This window comes from Gastrolobium bilobum, unplaced genomic scaffold (assembly GCF_033153095.1).
Source record: "Gastrolobium bilobum isolate Gb01-03AN ecotype WA unplaced genomic scaffold, APGP_CSIRO_Gbil_v1 utg45669, whole genome shotgun sequence".
In the NCBI taxonomy this organism is placed as follows: domain Eukaryota; kingdom Viridiplantae; phylum Streptophyta; class Magnoliopsida; order Fabales; family Fabaceae; genus Gastrolobium; species Gastrolobium bilobum.
In genome coordinates this window covers 130,428-150,013 of record NW_026895705.1, presented here as the reverse complement: position 1 = coordinate 150,013, position 19,586 = coordinate 130,428, and the positions used below count along the sequence as shown (strand labels likewise).

Below are 19,586 nucleotides of genomic sequence, written 5' to 3'. Positions count from 1 at the left end.
GGGGCGCACAATATGGCTGATCATATAATGGTTATTAGGTCAGAATATTGATTAGGTGCAGACTTAGTTTTAAGAGGATAGGATAGGAGTTTGTTGACTAGATTTGATTTGCAACAACTCCACTATTTCCTCCACAAAAGGGGCGCTCCATGATCAGATTTTTGGTGAAAAATCTGATTCAAATTTATTCCTCTTTCATCTCCTTAAGTGTTTTCCTTTTTGTGATATTCTCCTTAGGGTTTTTGGAAAATAAAAAGGCCATTCTCTTCTACAATTTGGGCGCTACTTTGTGAGATTTTTATGGCTAAAAATTCTCTCATCTAAACATAATAAAACCGAGCTTCCTACCTCTTCACAAGGGACGCCTAGCTTGCTCCTTTGTGGTGTTAGAGTTGGTGGCTTTTCAAGAAGAGTTCTTGCGTCTTGACAAAGGGTGGTGTGGATCAACATTAGAGGGTTTGAACCTTCAAGCCTAACATTGATCACCTTCGAATTTTGAGTTACGAACAAGGTATCTCTCTGTCCTAGAGTATGTATCTTGATTGGTATGTGTGTTTCCGCTTTGAAATTTTTTTGTTTTCATCCTCACATGCCTACGACCTTCAAGGCTCTATCTTTCAGCAAGTACCACCTCATCCGGGAGATTGTTGAAAGACAGGAGATACAGATGAAATATGTTCCCACTAATGATAATTTGGTCGATTCCCTGACGAAAGGTCTTTCTCATAGAAAACATAATGGTAATTATGAGTCGCTAGGCCAAGTGAGAGATTGTTAGTATGCAAATGTCATAGAGACAATATGTTTAGTTAGATGAACACCTTTTACTATTTAGTATTTCATAATTAATTTAATTTGAGCATACTTTAACTTTATCATATTTTGTCTGGCCTTTTATTTATGGTTAATATGCATTTAAAGATAAATGCCCTAAATATAGAACAAGTGTTCACTCGAGGATCTATCATAGGGATCATGATCTTGTGGATCGGAGTGCACTACATGTCTATCGCCGGAATCTTGTTCTTAGTTTAGAATCATCAAGATAAGACAATGGTGATATCGACAAGACTAGCATGATGTCATCTACATGTATAGAGATACAAGATAAGGACCTTATAGAATGCAGCTATAAAGATGCCTTAGCTGATGTCGTGGGTGGTTCTGTTAGAGAACAAATTACACTAAACTACCCTGTTGAGAGGCTCCACAACCACAAGTATTCATAGTAGAGAGTATCATTGAATTTGTAATGTTTTTCATCATGCGGTAATGCAGATCGTCCTAGACTTAAGGATGTCATCAAACACTACATCCTAGGGTTATACTTTGGCTGTACAACTCAATCAACCTGAAAAATGGGAAGAACAATGAACTTTTGGGTATAACTCGAATAAATAAGTATAGATGGACATGCTGATAGGAATCACAGTCCCCTACAAGGAATTAGTCGTTTACAAGACCAGTAAAAATTTCTATTTGACTCAGGAATTTATACATAATAAGAGGTCATTGATTCATCTTAAAATTTATAAAAAAAATTCTTAATTCTGTAAAATAAAAAATAAAAAATAAAAAAAATCTTCATTTAATCACACAAGAAATGTAATCTATGCTTAAGAAAGAAGCACATTGCTTGTGTATATGTATCTTAGGTCATAGGGTGTGCTTATTCTCTTGTTGTGATTGGGAACCCGAAACCGTGCATTCAGTATTACAATGAAGACGCGCTTTTACAATGGAAGACTATTTTGGACAGCTGAGCTCTATTTGAAACAGAGTAAAATTAAGACTAAATATCATTTTTGGTATTCAGCAAATTTTACGATGTCTGTTTTAGTCCCTAGTAAATAAAAGGGCTCATCGTGGTCTCTAAGAAATTCAAAATGGACTCATTTAGTTGAAATCGTGGTCCCTCATAAATTCAAAAAAGACCCATATTAGTCCCTAAAAAGATTAAAATAGATCCATTTTGAATTTCTTAAATATCAGGATGGGCCTTTTTATTTGCTAAAGACTAAAGCGGGTATTGTGAAATTTGCTGAGAACCAAAAAGAATATTTACTCTAAAATTAATTATAAGAGAGAATTATTCTTTTTTCAATTATTATTTATTATTTCCACGATAATCTTGAAATACATCTTATCTGAGTAAATTTTTTAAAATTAAATCTTAAACAACTTGACTTTATCAGTGGGAATGTTTGATTGGTTGGTTTACTAGGATTTTAGCATCAAATTTGCGTTGTGTGATTATATACCTTGTGCTTGTCACACCTTTTTCAATTACTTAATGTCAAATGGGTTATGCGATCAAGTGTAAATCAACCTCGAAAAATAATAGAGGTTATTTAAAAACTTAAAATATAGTTTTTAAAGTCATTACTATTTTCAAATTAGAGGTTATTTATTTAATTTTATTTTTATTTACCACAAATAGCTTTCAGTTTCATTCTCGATCAGTATGAAAAGGGTTATACACTTCCAGTTAATCGAAGTGAAATTAAATATAAATAAAATTGTTAAACTTAACTAGTATTTTGACAAATAATTTATATAATATTTTAATTACATTATTAAGCTTATTTAAATTTTTAATATATGAAAAATAACTCCTTTGATACATTTTTTTAAGCTAAAGATAGAAAAATGTTTAAAAAATAAAACTAAAAATTGTTTAATAATTATATAAAATTGTTCTTAGTCTTTTGAAAGAAGAGAGATGAAATAATTTGTTATTAGGATAAATTATTAAGATAAATAATAATATTTATTAATACAAATTTAAAATAAAGATAAAATTAAAAAATAAATATGAAAACTTCAAAAAGCTGACATACATTAAAAAAAAACTACTCCCGGAAACTTTTAATTTTTTTTTGTTTCCTTCTTTATAAAAAAAAACTCCTTTTATAATTTGTGATTCAAAGCAATTACTAGTAGATATGTGGTGATTTATATTATATATAATGCATAATTTGTGACTCAAATGTACGACTAGCATGATACACAAATCATAGATAAAAGTCACGATTTCAAGCTAAGTCATCAATCATGTCCATGATTTCATTAAAATAATATTTAAAAAGCAAATTTATCCCAAGTCGTGTATGAAGTTAATAACTTAATAAAACTAATATTAAAAAAACAAACCATATACTTAAGTTATGCTTATACCCAAGACTTTATCAATTTATTTTTTATTTTTTTAAATAAATCTATTACGATTTATATCCACAACCTTAGCAATTTGCACCTATGAAGCACCGACATTTCAAAAATCCTGACTTGTCGTGTCGTGTCGTGTCCGACACTTCCCGACACTCCAATACTCGTTGCAAAGACTCAAAAAAAGGTTCAAAGTTTAAGTTGCGTTACATTTTGAGTTCCAACTATTAGATTCATTATATTATGATTACGATTTTATTGATTTTAATATAAACATTTGGGAAATATTATGTTTCTTTGCAAAATTGATAGGTATTATAAGTTTAACTTTATTTTTTTGTTAAATTATTGAATACTAAATATAATATACACTACATAAATTTAAAATATTATATAATATCAAAACGTGTCCTAACATGTCGAAATTTAACATTTTTTAAAATTAATGTGTCAGAGTGTTGTGTCGTATCCCGTGTGCCATGTCGGTGTCCGTGTCGGTGCAACACAGATTTGCACCATTCTAAAATCAAAATAACTAAAATTGCACTAAATTGATGATATCAAAATGTAATAATTACATCAATTAGTAAAAAAAAAGAAGCCTTAATGCTGCCATATTATGATATAAAGGGAGATATGAGAAGATAATGTATCAGTGAACTTCCTCTTACACCAGAAGTTGAAAGAAAAGAAAACTGTGACCTGAGTCCTCTCCATTTGTGTTGGCAGCATTGTACATGGTGAGAATGTGACCCCATAGAAAAAAAAACCTTCTGCTATACGTTAAAGATATATTGCCAGTTATATTCTTCCTTCACATTGAAGTTAACGGGGATATCACTTTGTCCAAGTTAATTTATGTTCCAAATCTTTCTGATCTAAGTCAGCTAAATCATGGTCATTCTTTAGCACCAAGAAATGCATGCTGGAAATAGATAAAACAAAAGAAAGATGGCAAACATCTTAGAATATACGGTGCAAGTGCTTTAGATAGAAGAAATTGGTGGGATTCAACAAGATAAATAATTAAAGGGATATAGAAACAAATTATCTGAGTCTCACCTTTTTTTAAAAGAGTAATAGTTTTCTCATGCAGTAGGAGATAATTATTATTTCCTGTTGAGATATATAGTCTCACATTGGTTGTATGAGCAACTAATGTGGAGTTTATAAGGCCTTGACACTCCCACCCTTAGAGCTAGCTTTTAGGGTGGTGTATCCTAAAATTCTCTACATGGTATCAGAACACTTGTATAGGTGCTCTACATCTCCAAGTGACTCATTTGTATAGGTGGGATCCACTTTTAAGGAAAGAGAGAAAAAAAATAAAATGAAACCCATCTTGAATTTATGTGTGCGGGAGATAATTTTTTTCTTATATAACATAAGAATAATAAAATACTTTTTAAAAACCCAAAAAAGAAACAAAAAATGGCACGACTTTTAATATTTCACTAACACGAGAGAACTCTCCCACATAAGATAATTTAAACCCATAATTAAAACCAAAAAATGTTGTCATGATTTTTCCCAATAAGGCGAGTTTGAAAAATATGTTGCCAGTTATAAAGGTTTTATTTTTTTTATGACTGAAAAATTATGATTTTGAATTCGAAAATAACCTCTATACAAATATATAAAAGCATCTACAAGGATTATCCTCACCCGTCCTTTCATGTGATTTAGCAGAAATTTGCAACATAAATGTAAAAAATAAAAAAGAAATTTAGACATTATTTTTAATTTTAATTTGGACATTGTTCTGTACACTATCCATTGGGTCTGCCACCAAGGCACACTTAAGGGGTTACACCCTTGCATCTAAAAGTAAGTGAGACAAATGTGACCTCACTATATTGAACCTCATTTCCTTGTTTATTCACCTCATGCACTAGGTGAAAATGTTCCTCTCACACCTAGTGAGACTCACTCAGAAGGGCGAAAAGGATTGTGTTTCTCTCACGTTCTTCACTTATACATAACCGTCAGTACTATTGAGGACACTAGTAGCAGTTATATTAATAGCACTGTGCTTCCCGTATAAAGTTATGCTAGTCAGTAATCACGACTTATTTCAATAATTTATCACTGAACGAGTGCAAATTCTAGATTGAAGAACTAAAACACCAAGACTTTTGTTGGACTACTAACCTTAAATGAAGTTGTGCTCCGAAAACCAAACTTGGGCCTTTTATCCACAGGCTTTAATATTTGAAAAGAGCACGTAAGACTCTCATCCACAGTCATCATTGCTCCAGCATTGTCAAACTCTCCACAGTAATTAGGCGCAGAAAAGATAGTCACAAGTTGTCTATTAGCAAAAAATTCATATCCATCTTCAACAACCTACAGAAAAAAAGGAAAGAAATATATAAGCAGGTTACATACTCGAACTTTTGTACATAATTTCATATTTAAACCATAAAGGCATATATATGTGAAAACCTGGTGTGCTCTACAAATCAAGTCAAGGTCATGTTTTTCAAGAAATTTTGTCACCATGCCAGCACTAAAAGTATATGAAACTCCACGTTCATTGGTTCCCCAACCCTGAGTGTGTTTACTAGGATCAGACCATAGTAGGTCACATAATAGACCAGTTTCAGGTACTTCCATTGGACGTGGCAAACTAGTTATCTGATTTAGATTGTGCAATTCAGGAGAGAGTCCACCATGCATACATAATATCTTTTCATCAATGAGAGCTGCCACAGGCAAACAGTTGAAACAATCTGCAAATATTTTCCAAAGCTTGACATTGAATCTCCTTTTACATTCATCATAAAATCCATAGACACGGTTTATAGAAGCAGATTCATGGTTTCCCCTAAGAAGGAAAAAGTTTCCTGGGTATTTTATTTTATAGGCAAGAAGAAGACATATTGTCTCAAGACTTTGCTTTCCACGATCCACATAATCCCCTAAAAATAAGTAATTGGAGCGAGGAGGCAATCCACCATGCTCAAAAAGTCTCAAAAGATCAGAATATTGACCATGGATATCTCCTGGTAGCATAGTGAAATGAAACAAGATATTAGTTTAATACCTTTTATTAATAAATTTTTATTTTTTTTTGACAGAAGAAACTCATGTATGATAATTTCCATAATCCCCAAAAAAATATTATTTGAAATTGGAATCCAAAACTAATTGTCACTTAGGCAGAAGATTGACATGCTTATTAAAAGGGTAGCATCATGCTATAAAGCTACTACTGACTTTCTATGCGTCTTGCTAACGAGAGTCATTATTTGAATATGAAATATGAGTCATACCCAATATAAATTCAGGTAAAATTAGAGAAAATAAAACTAGCGTTCGGAGCACTGATTCACTTAATGAAACAGGAGCTGAGTCAGAGGAACAAACAATTTAGAGTACATTACATCAACATTGCCTAGATGTAGTGAAAGTTACACTGGCCTCCTGCCTTTTTCAGAATATTACATTAAACAACAACTACATAACCACCAAAAAGAGAATATGCATATTTACATTATAATAAAATAACCACAATAATATAATATAGCCATAATAAGGCCCAAAAAACAGAGAGTATAGAATATGGTTATTCTGTTTAACAATCTCCGAATTTCATGTTGTAATAATTTAAAATATGTCACCTTTTGTAATATTTGCTAGCTTGGAGTGAACTACTCAAGTATTAGACAAATACTTTCCCTATCTTCAGTTTTTAAATGTTTTGCGAGAAGATAATGAGGTGAGAAATTGGGAAAAGCTTCAGGCCTTCAGCCATCGCTTAAAACTTACAAAAAAGCATAAAACTCTAGCTTAATGCACACATGATTGTGAGGTATGTTGCCACGAGACAACATTATGTTGTTATATAAGACATGTGACATTTTCACGAGAGAGTTTATGACACTGCTGAAGGTCAATAATCACATAGGATTAACATAGATTAGCATCAGCCAATTAGACCTCAACCACAAAATAAATCCTTCATTTCCCTAGATAAAAATATCAACCATTTACTAAACTCGCAATGTGTGAGTTGAAACACAAGTGAATAACGAACCATGGAGAAAATAGTGCAAAATAGTCCAGAATATTAATAAACAAAATTGCACTGAATATGACAAAACTATAACTACTTATAAGCATAATATTCCACATGAGAGAAAGCAATCTCTGTTTAAGGTGAAGAGATGCAATTAGACTCCGAGGTGATTTGAATTTAAAATCTCTAGTCAAAGAACACATTGAATGAACATGAAATCTGTTCCATGGATTTCTTTATGAGTCTCATATGTTTTTATCAATGTAACAAAAAAAACTTAAGTACATAATACCCGACTTCCAGTAAAAATTGCACAATAACATTCAGTTCAAGAACCCAGTGATTAAACTACCCCAGTCATCTTAAATAAGCTCAAGCTCTGGTTATCATTGAAAATACAAATGGATACATAGGACACAGTTATAAAAGTATACTGTTACGAACCTTCAACGCAAATACAAACAATAACAGAGAAACAGGGAAATTTGGCCTGAATAATCAGATTTTTCATATATTCATGGAAATAAGAAACAATTACAACTACAGATAGTGAACAGTGTTACGATTACAGAGAAACAAGAATTACAATGAACTGGAAAAATGCAACCACAGTAAAGAAAATACAATAAAGTATAGTGTGAGACAATTGGAGAGGTTCCTAGCCCTCTACTATTTATATAGCTTTTCCCTCCATTTCTTCTTAACCATATTCTGTTTCGGTCACACTTAATAACATATTTGCTGACTCATCCAAATTGCTTTCCCTTGTCCTCAAGGTGCACATCAGCTCTTGAAAACTTTATTCCGGGATCTCATTACTTATATCATGTAAAGAATCTTGGGATACACTACCCCAAAAGCTAACTCGAAGGGTGGAAGTGCCAAAGGCCTTATAAAGGTCACATTAGTTGCCCACACAATCAATGTAGGACTATATATCTCAACATGATTCCCACTCGGATCCCATTGCACTTCTTCAATCCCTACTGACCAATAAAACTTCATTCCATCCTCATCTCTCGTGTATGCAAAAACTTGAGGAGCATTCTTAGTGATAGCAAAATAATTTGTAATGGGCTGTATATTCAATGCATGAGGACAATAAGTCAAAATTCTCATAGCAAATTCACATTCTGCCAATACCAAAAAAATCCCATGAAACTGAATCCACTTGAGAACCCTCCATTTGGGGTACTTGGAACTGCCCACCTCTAACGCAGGGTCCCATTGCCCCTCTTAAATTCCTCCATTTGGTTTTTTGAATAAGCTTTCAAGAGTCTCTGCATTAGTAATGTTGCTGGCCTCCTTTGCCACTTCAACCATAATGCTATCAACATTTAGAAATGTTGTAACAACCTCTATCACTGCCACATCCATAAAGTTGGAGTATACATGATCATCGACACCCCTTAACCCAACCTCTACAAAGATTCCAATTGTCCCATAAAGTTGGGCTGTATACTGGTTGCGCAGCCCTCCGCAACTGAGATTCCACCCCTTCCTTGAGACCAGCTTGCTGGAAAGCCCCCTCCAATTGTCGACAATTTTGCCTCAACGGGTTCATACTTCTCAATAGTGTCTCAAGCCACCACGGAAGGGAGATGGGAGCGGTGCCAAACCTGAAACAGATGCTCCGTCGCGCTCATGTGGTTCTCAGCAGTCGTTCCCACCGTAAACCAAGAAGACTATGATTTGTGGTTGGGAAAAAAATTGGGCTAATGGGTCCATGACAAACCTGATAGGCCCACGACTGTTTTCTTGTTTCTGGGTGGCCAAGTCCGTGATCAAGTCCATCTTGTTTAGACCTTGCTCATGTTTTTGGGCTCAACTAACTCATACAAACTCATGGGATTACAAGCCCAGTCTTCCAACAAAATAGAAACATATGAAAAATAATCATTAACTTGGGTTTGAAAAAACAACACCTTAATTTGGGCTGAATTTAGAAATTGGCCAATTGCAACTTTGACCTTGTTGGGTTTCTCCTCTCCGTTGTATTTTGTTCATGCGTTTCACATTCATCCCCAATCATTTATGAAGTACCGACACTTTAAAAATTTTAATGTGTCGTGTCCGACACTTCCCGACACTCCCCGACACTCCGACACTTCCCGACACTCTAATACTCGTTGCAAAGACTAAAAAAAGTTTTAAAGGTTACGTTTCGTTGCATTTTGAGTTTCAACTATTAGATTCGTTAGATTATGATTACGATTTTATTAAGTTTAATATAAACATTTAGAATATCTTATGTTTATTTACAAAATTGATAGGTATTATAAGTTTAGCTTTATTTTTTTGTTAAATTGTTGAATACTAAATATAATATAAATTACATAAATTAAAAATATTATATAATATCAAAATGTGTCCTAACGTGTCAAAATTTAACATTTTTAGAATTAACGTGTCGAAGTGTCGTGTCGTGTCGTATCCCGTGTTCCGTGTTAGTGTCGATGCAACATAGCCAGCCACCATTGCTCCTGCACTTAGTTACCATGTACAGCTTCTGAGGTCCAAATCCAGTGGTTCTGGCAACGAGGGTGGGTCAATCGCTAATGCCAGTGCCATCACTTGCGTGGCTCTGTTTAATGGTCGGAGTCATCTTGAATTTTTTTCACACTCCGTCGTCGATGGCTCCATAGCTTCGAGCAGCTGTTCTGGTGGTGGTGTTGGTGAACCTTCTCCCTTAAATATTTTGTTGATTTCCACCTCTCCTTCCTTATCTTTCAACGGTATCATCTTTGCCTCTGACTTAAGATCCAAGTCGAAAACTTCATGCTCCGATTCAGCTTCGTCATCCTCCGATTCAACTTCGTCATCCTCCAAGCAAACCTCCGATTGAAATTCCTTGAAGAAAGCTTTTAAAAATGTCCACTGGATAGCATGAGGATTAAATCAAATCCAGTATCGATACCAACTTCGAGCTTGACCGGTGAACGTCTTCCTAGCTTCCGATGGTTTTTCAGTATCCAAAATTCTTTTTCCCTGGAAGTACTGCTTAACTTGAATCAACCATCCCTAAGCATCTTCTTCCCCAAAAAATATAAGAATCTTCATTTTATATAATTGATTTCTCATTTTGTTGCTTCTTATTGCTATGGTTCAAAACCCCCTGGATTGAAGAGTTCTGATACCAATTTGTTACGAACCTTCAACCCAAATGCAAACAATAACAAAGAAATTGGGAAATTTGGCCCGAATAATCAGATTTTTCATATATTCTTAGTGAAAAGAGACAATTACAACTAGAGATGCTGAATAGAGTCACGGTTACAGAGAAACAAGAATTATAAAGAATTGAAAAAATGCAACCACAATAAAGAAAATACAATAAATGATACTGTAAGACAATTGGAGAGATCTTACTCTCTCCGAAGGTTCCACAAGTCCAATAATATTCCCACATGATCCCCACGTTCCCAGCCCTTCACTATTTATATAGCTTTTCCCTCCAGGGTTGTTTGGTATGGGGTAATATAGTGGATGTCCAGGAATTATGAAGTGGGAATTATTTATGCACACATTTGGTAGAAGGAAATCAGAAAATATGACCGGATATAGTTTAATCCCTGGCATCCATTTTACACTATCATTTCTGATTTCTGATTCCCCTTTAGAAGATGGTAATCCTGAGTTCCCAGTTTTTGAATATTTTGGGTGCAATTTCTCAGACTATATTACCCTCCTAATTAAGAACCTTGACAAATATAACTTGTCAATGCATGAAAGAGTGGACTACTATCAGACAAGGCAGCACATGGTATATTATTTTGTGAGGATGATATTTTATTTTATAGCTGCTGCCTATATCAGTTGTTTGTGTTCAAAACTAATATTTTCCTTTAAAACAACATAAATAGTTTTTAATTTGTATAAATAATTGTGTTTTCTTACTTATTCTTGACGAGGGTACTTTTATCAAATTTTATCATATTCCTGGTAATATTATGTTTTCACCCAAACACTCATTCACAAAAATTAATCTATATTCCTGGTAATATTTTGTCCTACCAAACATCTTTTTCATAAAATTCCCAGACAATTTTTGTTCCAGCTATATTCCAGGTAATCGTGATTCTAGGATACAAAAAAATTTCTCTTATACCAAACGCCCTTCCATTTCTTCGTAACCGTATTCTATTTCAGTCACACTTAATAACATATTTGCTGAGTCATCATATACCCAAGAGTAAATCAAGGCACCTGAACTGCAAAGGTAACATTTTCATGTCTCATTATTTACAAGTGAAAATATGGGATGCATTTCCCAAGAAAATATGATTTCATTCCCCTAATGGACCTGATTCGTTAGTATACTTCACTTTGGGTTATGACATGTTCATCTTTTCGAGGCATCTCAGCTGCTGTAGTAGAGCTACTCTGTATACTTCACTTTGGGTTATCACATTTTCATGATTCATTAGTATAATTTCATTCCCCTGATGGACAATATCCCTTAGTAAACCTTTGCAGGTATATCGGGTTGTGAAGACCGAATCTTTTTCGAAGACAATTAAATTTCTATATTACTTGATAGCTGGTAGATAGAAACGGTTTCCTGAAAATCTAAAGTTGTACTGTGAATAGTTCTGTAAAGCAATCAAGTAAAAAGTAGATGATTCAGAACTTGCACAAGCACTAAGAATAAGAAGAGACAATTCAACCATCAAGCATGAATCAACTGGTACGAGATTGTTACACCTTAACTAATTGTCTCAAAGTTTGAGTAATAGGTACGTTGTAGCTATGTTAAAAATTTGTTAGGGAGAACTTTGGAGTCTGAGTGATTCTATTCGGCTCCATCGGATTAATCGATTAATTGATAAACTAATGAAAAAAAAGGGAAACAAAGACATTAAACATCCCCAAAAACTATAATATATTGCATTCTAAATAATTTTTCTAAGCCACATCATTTGTAGAGGTTTTCTAATTCTAATTTGAATAAACATGATACTCTACCATCACTGCAATATCCAACGATATCCTTTAGACAATTCCACATAAATATTTAAGAGTTCAGAAATAAGATTAAGAAAACAACTTCCCAACATCTCAGTTTGATCTCCACTGCAATAATCAATTATGTTCCTAATTTCGAACCTAAAAAGAAAAATTCCTCCTAATTTTTTTTAGGAAAAACCATTAAAAACTACCCTTATCAAAATATTTTTATTCAAAATTTAATTTATAATGGAGCTCAATTGTTTGATCTTTGTAGCGGACCCCACCTAGTGTAGCTCGTTTATTATGCTATGGAGTTTGTGCTTCTTTTCCAAAAGTAGAAAAAAAAAAGATTAGGAAGGGATTTAGAAAGAAGAAAGGAGTATAAATGGAAGAAAAAATTTCCTATTTTTATAAAGGACAGTAAAATATATTGCACTCCTCCAACACATTAAAAAAATCCCACCTAGTGAGATAAAGATTGGATGTTATTGTTACATTTGCTTATAAATTAAGGGCTTAAAGTTTATAAAGTTATTCTAAATAATTTTATCTAATATTTACCAACATAACATAAAAACATGTGTGGGGTCCATGTGGACCCATATGAAAAGAAGAGAGAAAAAAATGGCCCCATATATTTTTTTGTGTTTATTTTGATGAATATTAGATAAAATTATCTATAATAACTTTAGGAACTTTAAACCCATAAGTTACAGCAACCTTGAACCAAATTATTGTGTGCGAGACTAAATATTCGATGTCAAACTCATTAAGTCATCAAATGTTAGAGATATATAAAATTATTAATACAACCTTACCGTCCAACCTAAGCTTTTGAGTTGAATTAGCTCTTTACACGATATAATGATTTATATTATATTCCAACACGATAAGCCACATAAAAAGTCAAGGCCATATACATAAATTAACTAGAAATCTAGGAAGTGTTTAAGAAAAAAGAAAAAGAAAAAAAACAACATGGTGTTGGCAAATAGATACCACATATCTTAATTGGTGCCTCGAGTTCCAACAGATTGGGTTGCTTCAAGAAGATATCTCTGGAGACCATACAAAGCTGCTTGATTTCTGCCTCTGAAAGCTGAACCTGTTTCCCAGGTTTCCCTCTTACTTCAAGCAGCCTATTGATGATAGCATCAAGAACCCCACGTTCCATAGCTTTAACTCTGAGCTTGATATCAATCCTTAAGGATAAGCAAGCAAAGAACAACAAAGCAAGAGAAGAAAAAGGCTAAGTAGAATATAGAATAGAACCGGGGGTTTATGTTGTTGAGTCTTCTTATATAATTGGCATCACTTTGAGAGCAAGGATAGAATTCAACTAACACAATGGAATCAATACTTTGTTTTTTCATATAAAATCTTTTTTTAAGGGTTCCTTATGGTTCTGTTTATCGAGCTTTTGAAAACGAGTGGTGGCAGTTGAATTGGAAGGACAAGAATATATTCGGTTGGAGGAAAGAGTAGACTTTCAACAAAAACAACACAAATTAGAGGCTCATTATGCATACGAGGAAAGAATGAAGAACAAGTTGAGGAAAAAGAATGAGGACTAAAGTGGAAGCACCTGTCACCGTGTGTGAGGCCAAGGGAAAATATTTATATACTTTGAAACAAGAGGTAGGATATTTTTATTACTAAATTTTTCTACAATATTCTCAAAAAGTTTAAATTTCATGAAAATATTTAATCTATCGTATAAATGACTATGTTATGTGATGTGATATTTTTTACTTCACTAAAGTAATAATTTTCACAATTTCTAGCGGCCAAATAAGTAAAGAAACCATTTAAATGAGAACACACTTTGTTGCAGAAATTTATGGACGTTGCTTAGTTACTTAATTATAATTTTTTAATCTAATTTTAATGTATGTATCATTTAATCGTTAATGTCATATAATTAAAAAGTTGAGCTTTCAAAATAATTATTTTGAAAATCACTCACTTTTAATAATATTACAATGCATGATTGAAAAATATTATAAAAAAACTTTATTTAAATTAAACTCATTTTTGTTAATTTTTTTAGTATTATAATTGCATATTTACTTACTAAAAACAGATTTGATTGTGAAAAAATGACCTAAATTTAAAAACTTGTTTCTCTAGTCTCGTGAAATCTTTGATTTTTTATTTTTCTGATAAGGGAAGGATCTATTTACAAATTTTTTTTACAAATTTTTGTAAATTACACTATCTTTCTCCGGGAGAAGATAGTATGACCTAGTTTTCTCCTGGAAGAAGATAGTGTAATTTGTAAGAGTTTGTAAACAAAAAAGTTTGTAAATATAACCCTCCCCGATAATATAAATCTATGATTTTTGAAAAAAATTATTTTACAAACTCTTACAAACTATACTATGAACTAGAAATAGTACATTCTAACACATAGTATACTATCCCTAATATTTTTTTTATAAATATAACATTTCAATTCTATGATTTTATATTATAAGAAAATTAAGAATTACCGTCAGCCTCAATACGAACATAATGGATTAGCCGCGTTCCTAATCCTATTTTAATTAGTAGTCCTGATCTAATTATAAGGTCAGACGTGACAATTATTTTATTAAAAAAAAATGCAAAAAAATTATCCTTATCATTGCAGATTTAAAAATGGCAAAAGAAAAGGTTATAAATTTGAAAAAGATAAAGATAAAGATAAAACATAACATGATATGAAATTCAAATTTTAGGATTAAAAATATTTTATATATAATTCCTTTCAACATCAACATCAACAACACCTTTATCCCAAATTAATTGTGGTCGGTGGTAGATGAACCCACATGAAAGATACAAAACGGTTGAAAAAAAGTTAAAAAAAATAAAAAAAATAAAAAAAAGTAAAAAAGTAAAAAAGCCAAAAATAAATAAATAAAAATAAACAAATAAAATAAAAATATAAAATAAGATAAAATAAAATAACAATATATGTATATATAAATAAATAAAAGTAAAAAAGAAAGGGACAAGAAGAAGTGGGGGAAATGAAGGGGAAAAGGACTAAAAAGGGACCATCTGGAACATAGGAATAACGGCGGGTCTAACCCTCCACCATACTTATAGCTTTTCTCCATTCCGTTCTAAGACATACTGTCCGCCAATCTATATCCCACTCTATTAAATCTTGTTTTACTACTTCCCCCCAAGTAAGCTTCGGCCTACCTCTGCCTCTTTTTGTGTTGAGCTCTTGGTAACAAACTTCTGTTCTTACAGGAGCATCCATGGGTCTTCTCATCACGTGCCCAAACCACCTCAATCTATGTTCTCTCATCTTCTCGGCTACCGGTACTACTCCGACCTTTCGTCGAATATCTTCATTTCTTATCTTATCCATCCTTGTGTAACCACACATCCACCTTAACATCCTCATCTCTGCTACTCCCATCTTATGCTCATGTTGCCTATGTGCTGGCCAGCATTCTGCTCCATATAGCATTGCCGGTCTTACTGCCGTTTTATAGAATTTTCCTTTTAACTTCAGGGGGATTTTGCGGTCACACAAAAATGCAGATGCACTGCGCCATTTCATCCACCCTGCTCTGATTCTGTGATTTACATCCTCATCAATCTCTCCACCGTTTTGTAAAATGGAGCCCAAGTATTTAAAAGCATCTTTTTTGGCTACCTCTTGACCATTTAGATGCAAAGGTTCTTGGTCCTCATCTCGTACCAGAGAAAACTCACACTTCAGATACTCAGTCTTGCTTCGACTTAATGTGAATCCTCTGGATTCCAATGTGCTTCTCCACAATTCAAGTTTTCTATTAACACCCTCCTTGCTCTCATCAACAAGCACAATATCGTCTGCAAAAAGCATACACCATGGCACTTTCTCTTGAATATCTTTTGTTAGTTCATCCATAACTAAGGCAAAGAGGTAAGGACTTAGAGCCGACCCTTGGTGTACACCTACCGTGATAGGAAAATAACTTGATGATCCATTACAAGCTTTTACACATGTAGTAGCCCCATCATACATATCCTTGATTGCCTTTACATACTTTAATGGAACCTTTTTCTTCTCCAGGACCCACCATAAAACTTTCCTTGGAACCCTATCGTATGCTTTCTCAAGGTCTATGAACACCATATGCAAGTCCTTTTTCTTTTCTCGGTATCTTTCCATTAGTTGTCGCATCAAGAAAATTGCTTCCATGGTACATCTTCCTGGCATAAATCCAAATTGATTTACAGAAACCTTGGTATCTCTCCTCAAGCGATGTTCAATAACCCTCTCCCACAACTTCATAGTATGGCTCATTAGCTTAATGCCTCTATAGTTTGAACAATTCTGTATATCTCCCTTGTTTTTGTAGATAGGCACAATCATACTTTTCCTCCATACATCAGGCATCTTATTCGTCTGGAGAATCTTATTAAAAAGATTGGTCAACCATTTTATTTAAAAAAAATATTTTCACCGAAAGTATGGCAGAATCTATCATGAAATATTGTTAAGGGTTAAGAACCCTATCAGAGAAACAAAGACACAAGGAACAAGAATTAAAGAATTCATAAGCACTTTATTATTCTCAATGTCCTTCTTCGATTACAGATGTCTGTTTTATAGAATGGCACCTCAACTAACAACATGCACATTCCTTACCAATTGGCACATGGAAAACTAACTAATTGCCACCTCCTATTACAATATCTCAGCTATTACTAAAATGCCCTTACTGATATACTAATATACAACTCACAGCTATTGATACACACAATTGCACATTCATACATTCACCATATAGTCCCTAGCCCACGCTGGAGCTCCCCTTTTTCTCTTGCTCATTCATTCCATCATGGCCGAAATCTTCCTTGGATCTGCCTTGACACCATCACCCGAAACAAGATGACCCAAATACTCAATCTCAAACAAAGCAAAGCCACATTTAGTAATCTTAACCTTGAGCTGATTCTGTTTTAAGCATTCCAGAGCCAGTTTTAAATGGGTCAAGTGTTCCAAAAGAGAGACACTATATACTAAGATGTCATCAAAGAAAACTATGGTGAATCTCCTCAAATAAGGTCGAAACATTTGATTCATTGCCGATTGGAAAGTGGAAGGAGCATTGGTTAAGCCAAATGGCATCACAAAAAATTCATAATGGCCTTTGAGGGTCCGGAAAGCAGTCTTGGGAGTGTCTTGAGGTAGCAACCTTATTTGATGGTACCCACTTCTTAAATCTAATTTGGAAAACACAGTAGCCCCCTTCAATTCATCAAGGAGTTCGTCAATAGTGGGAATCGAAAAACGATCCTTTATTGTTATTCTATTTAAAGTCTGGTAGTCAATGCACATCCTCCAAGAGTGATCTTGCTTCTTAACAAGCAGTACCAGTGAGGAAAAAGGACTTCTACTGACCTTAATGAAACCAGGTGCTAGATAATCTGCCACTTGCTTCTCAATTTCAGACTTTTGGTGATGAGGATATCTATAGGGTTTCACATTCACTAGTTTTGCCCCTGCTGCTAAATGGATAGCATGATCATATTTCCTGGAAGGAGGTAGGCCTTGAGGTATCTGAAAAACATCTTGGTAATATAACAAAATTTCCCACACAACTGAAGGAATTTTCTCTCTGATTGCTAGCAATTCTGATATACTGTTCTCTGTACTGGCTTCGGTATCAGTAGTAGATAAGGACAAACATTCAGCAGTCAGTCCTTGCTTTATGCCACCATCCCCTTTTAATAATACTCTCTAATGGTTTCAATTAAACTCCATGGACAAATCTCCATAATCATGGATAACCCGTCCTAAAGAGCTCAACCACATAATGCCCAAAATAATTCCCAAACCGATCAGATCAACTACCCATAAATCAACAATAAACTCATGGCCTTGAATATTCAACACAACAGCTGGACATTTCCTCTCACAAGTTAAAAATTCCCCATTTCCCAAAAATATTCGCATTCTAGGAATTCTTATCATAGGCAGTCCCAAACTAGCAGCTAACTCTTTCTGAACAAAATTATGAGAGCTTCCAGAGTCTATGAGAATAGGAACTAACCTGCCACTCAATCGAATTTGAAATCGCAACGCTCTGGGATTTTGCTCAATTTTCCAAGGAATGGAGTGCTGCATCCATGGGATCCTGGTGAAGTTGCTCAGGTTGCCAAACTATCTGTTCTTCCCCTTCCACCACTTCCTCTTCGGAATCACCCAACATCAACAACATTCTCCCTTTACATACATGCTTGGAAGTCCATTTTTCATCACAAGTGTAGCACAATCCCAAATCTCTTCTTTTTTGCAAGTAATCATGATTCACCTTCTTGCTGGTTACAGTAGACGGAAAACTGGATTTGGTGATTGGCACAGTAGATGGTAAAGCTGGAAAACTGGACTTGTGGGTTGGCACGAAGTTATTTACTGGATTCGATGGTTCTACAATGTTCAGTGACTTAGGAAAAAATTTACTGTTAGCAGAGGACAAGGACACACGTAGTTAAGTGTAATGAGCCTCATACGTCAAAGCCAACTGCATTGTTTGGTGCAAAGAAGTTGGTGTATGCAATTGGATTGCTCTCCTCAAATTTGGTTGCAACCCCGAAAAAAAAAACTCATCAAGACTTCATCCAAAAATTCAGTCACCTGATTAATCAATGCCTCAAAGCTTCGAATATATTCAGTAATAGCACCCTCTTGGGTTAATTTGGATAAAACCCCTCGAAGATCAGTGTACGCTGTGCCACCAAATCGTTGCTTCACGGCATGCTTTAAATCCTCCCAAGACTGGATCATTCCTCCACTAAACAACCATTGAAACCATGGCCCAGCCATTCCCTCCATCTTCATGCCCGCCAAACGCACCTTGAGAACATCGGGTATCTGCTGCAGCCCAAAGTAAAGCTCCGTTCGAAAAATCCAATTGATTGGATCTTTTCCATCAAAAGAGAGCAACTCCATTTTAACCGATTTCATCACATTGCGTGAATCATTAGGGTCAAACCTGAATTGATGATGCCCTGACAATTCGAAATTGACAGCAGTGGGATTACTTCGCGGTGGAGCATTATAACCCATTCGATTCTACACACCCACAATCGCCGCATGGATTTGTTGAAGCTGGGTGGTGATATTCAGAAACTGTGATTGATGGTCAACGAAACGCTGTTGCATATCCTCCAAGCTACGATCCACACGAGCTTGAAAAGAACCCAATTCCTCGGCTAGATCTTGGATTCTCATCTTCGAACGACGCGAGTCCAAAAGAATGAAAGCACCAATGTTAAGGGTTAAGAACCCTAACAGAGAAACAGAGACACAAGGAACAAGAATTAAAGAATTCACACACACTTTATTATTCTCAATGTCCTTCTTCGATTACAGATGTCTGTTTTATAGAATGGCACCTCAACTAACAGCAAGCACATTCCTTACCAATTGGCACATGGAAAACTAACTAACTGC

General features: G+C 34.3%; 1 protein-coding gene across 4 annotated transcripts; it reads right to left on the bottom strand.

Moving 5' to 3' along the window:
• Positions 1-3,774: 3,774 nt before the first annotated feature.
• LOC133292191 (serine/threonine-protein phosphatase PP1-like) lies at positions 3,775-13,714 on the bottom strand. 4 transcript variants are annotated; one of them, XM_061490576.1, is made up of 4 exons: positions 13,139-13,714; positions 5,614-6,173; positions 5,320-5,514; positions 3,775-4,093 (listed from the first exon to the last, which is right to left on the bottom strand). In XM_061490576.1, exons 1-4 carry the CDS (start codon positions 13,311-13,313, stop codon positions 4,067-4,069), a joined length of 957 nt encoding a protein of 318 aa, XP_061346560.1. In that variant the 5' UTR covers positions 13,314-13,714; the 3' UTR covers positions 3,775-4,066. The 4 variants fall into 4 exon arrangements, with proteins under 4 accessions (XP_061346560.1, XP_061346564.1, XP_061346555.1 ...); XM_061490580.1 differs by having other exon boundaries at positions 3,775-5,311; positions 5,368-5,514; XM_061490571.1 differs by having other exon boundaries at positions 3,775-5,514.
• Between the last annotated feature and the right edge of the window lie 5,872 nt (positions 13,715-19,586).

What these genes read in the sequence shown, in the direction of transcription:
- LOC133292191 (XM_061490571.1), bottom strand. Translation starts at nt 13,313, where the DNA reads ATGGAACGTGGGGTTCTTGATGCTATCATCAATAGGCTGCTTGAAGTA. An exon ending in GGCACCAATTAAGATATGTG is followed by an intron (nt 6,174 to 13,138) that starts GTATCTATTTGC and finishes CTATGCTACCAG; the next exon opens with GAGATATCCATGGTCAATAT. An exon ending in TGATTTGTAGAGCACACCAG is followed by an intron (nt 5,515 to 5,613) that starts GTTTTCACATAT and finishes TTTTTTCTGTAG; the next exon opens with GTTGTTGAAGATGGATATGA.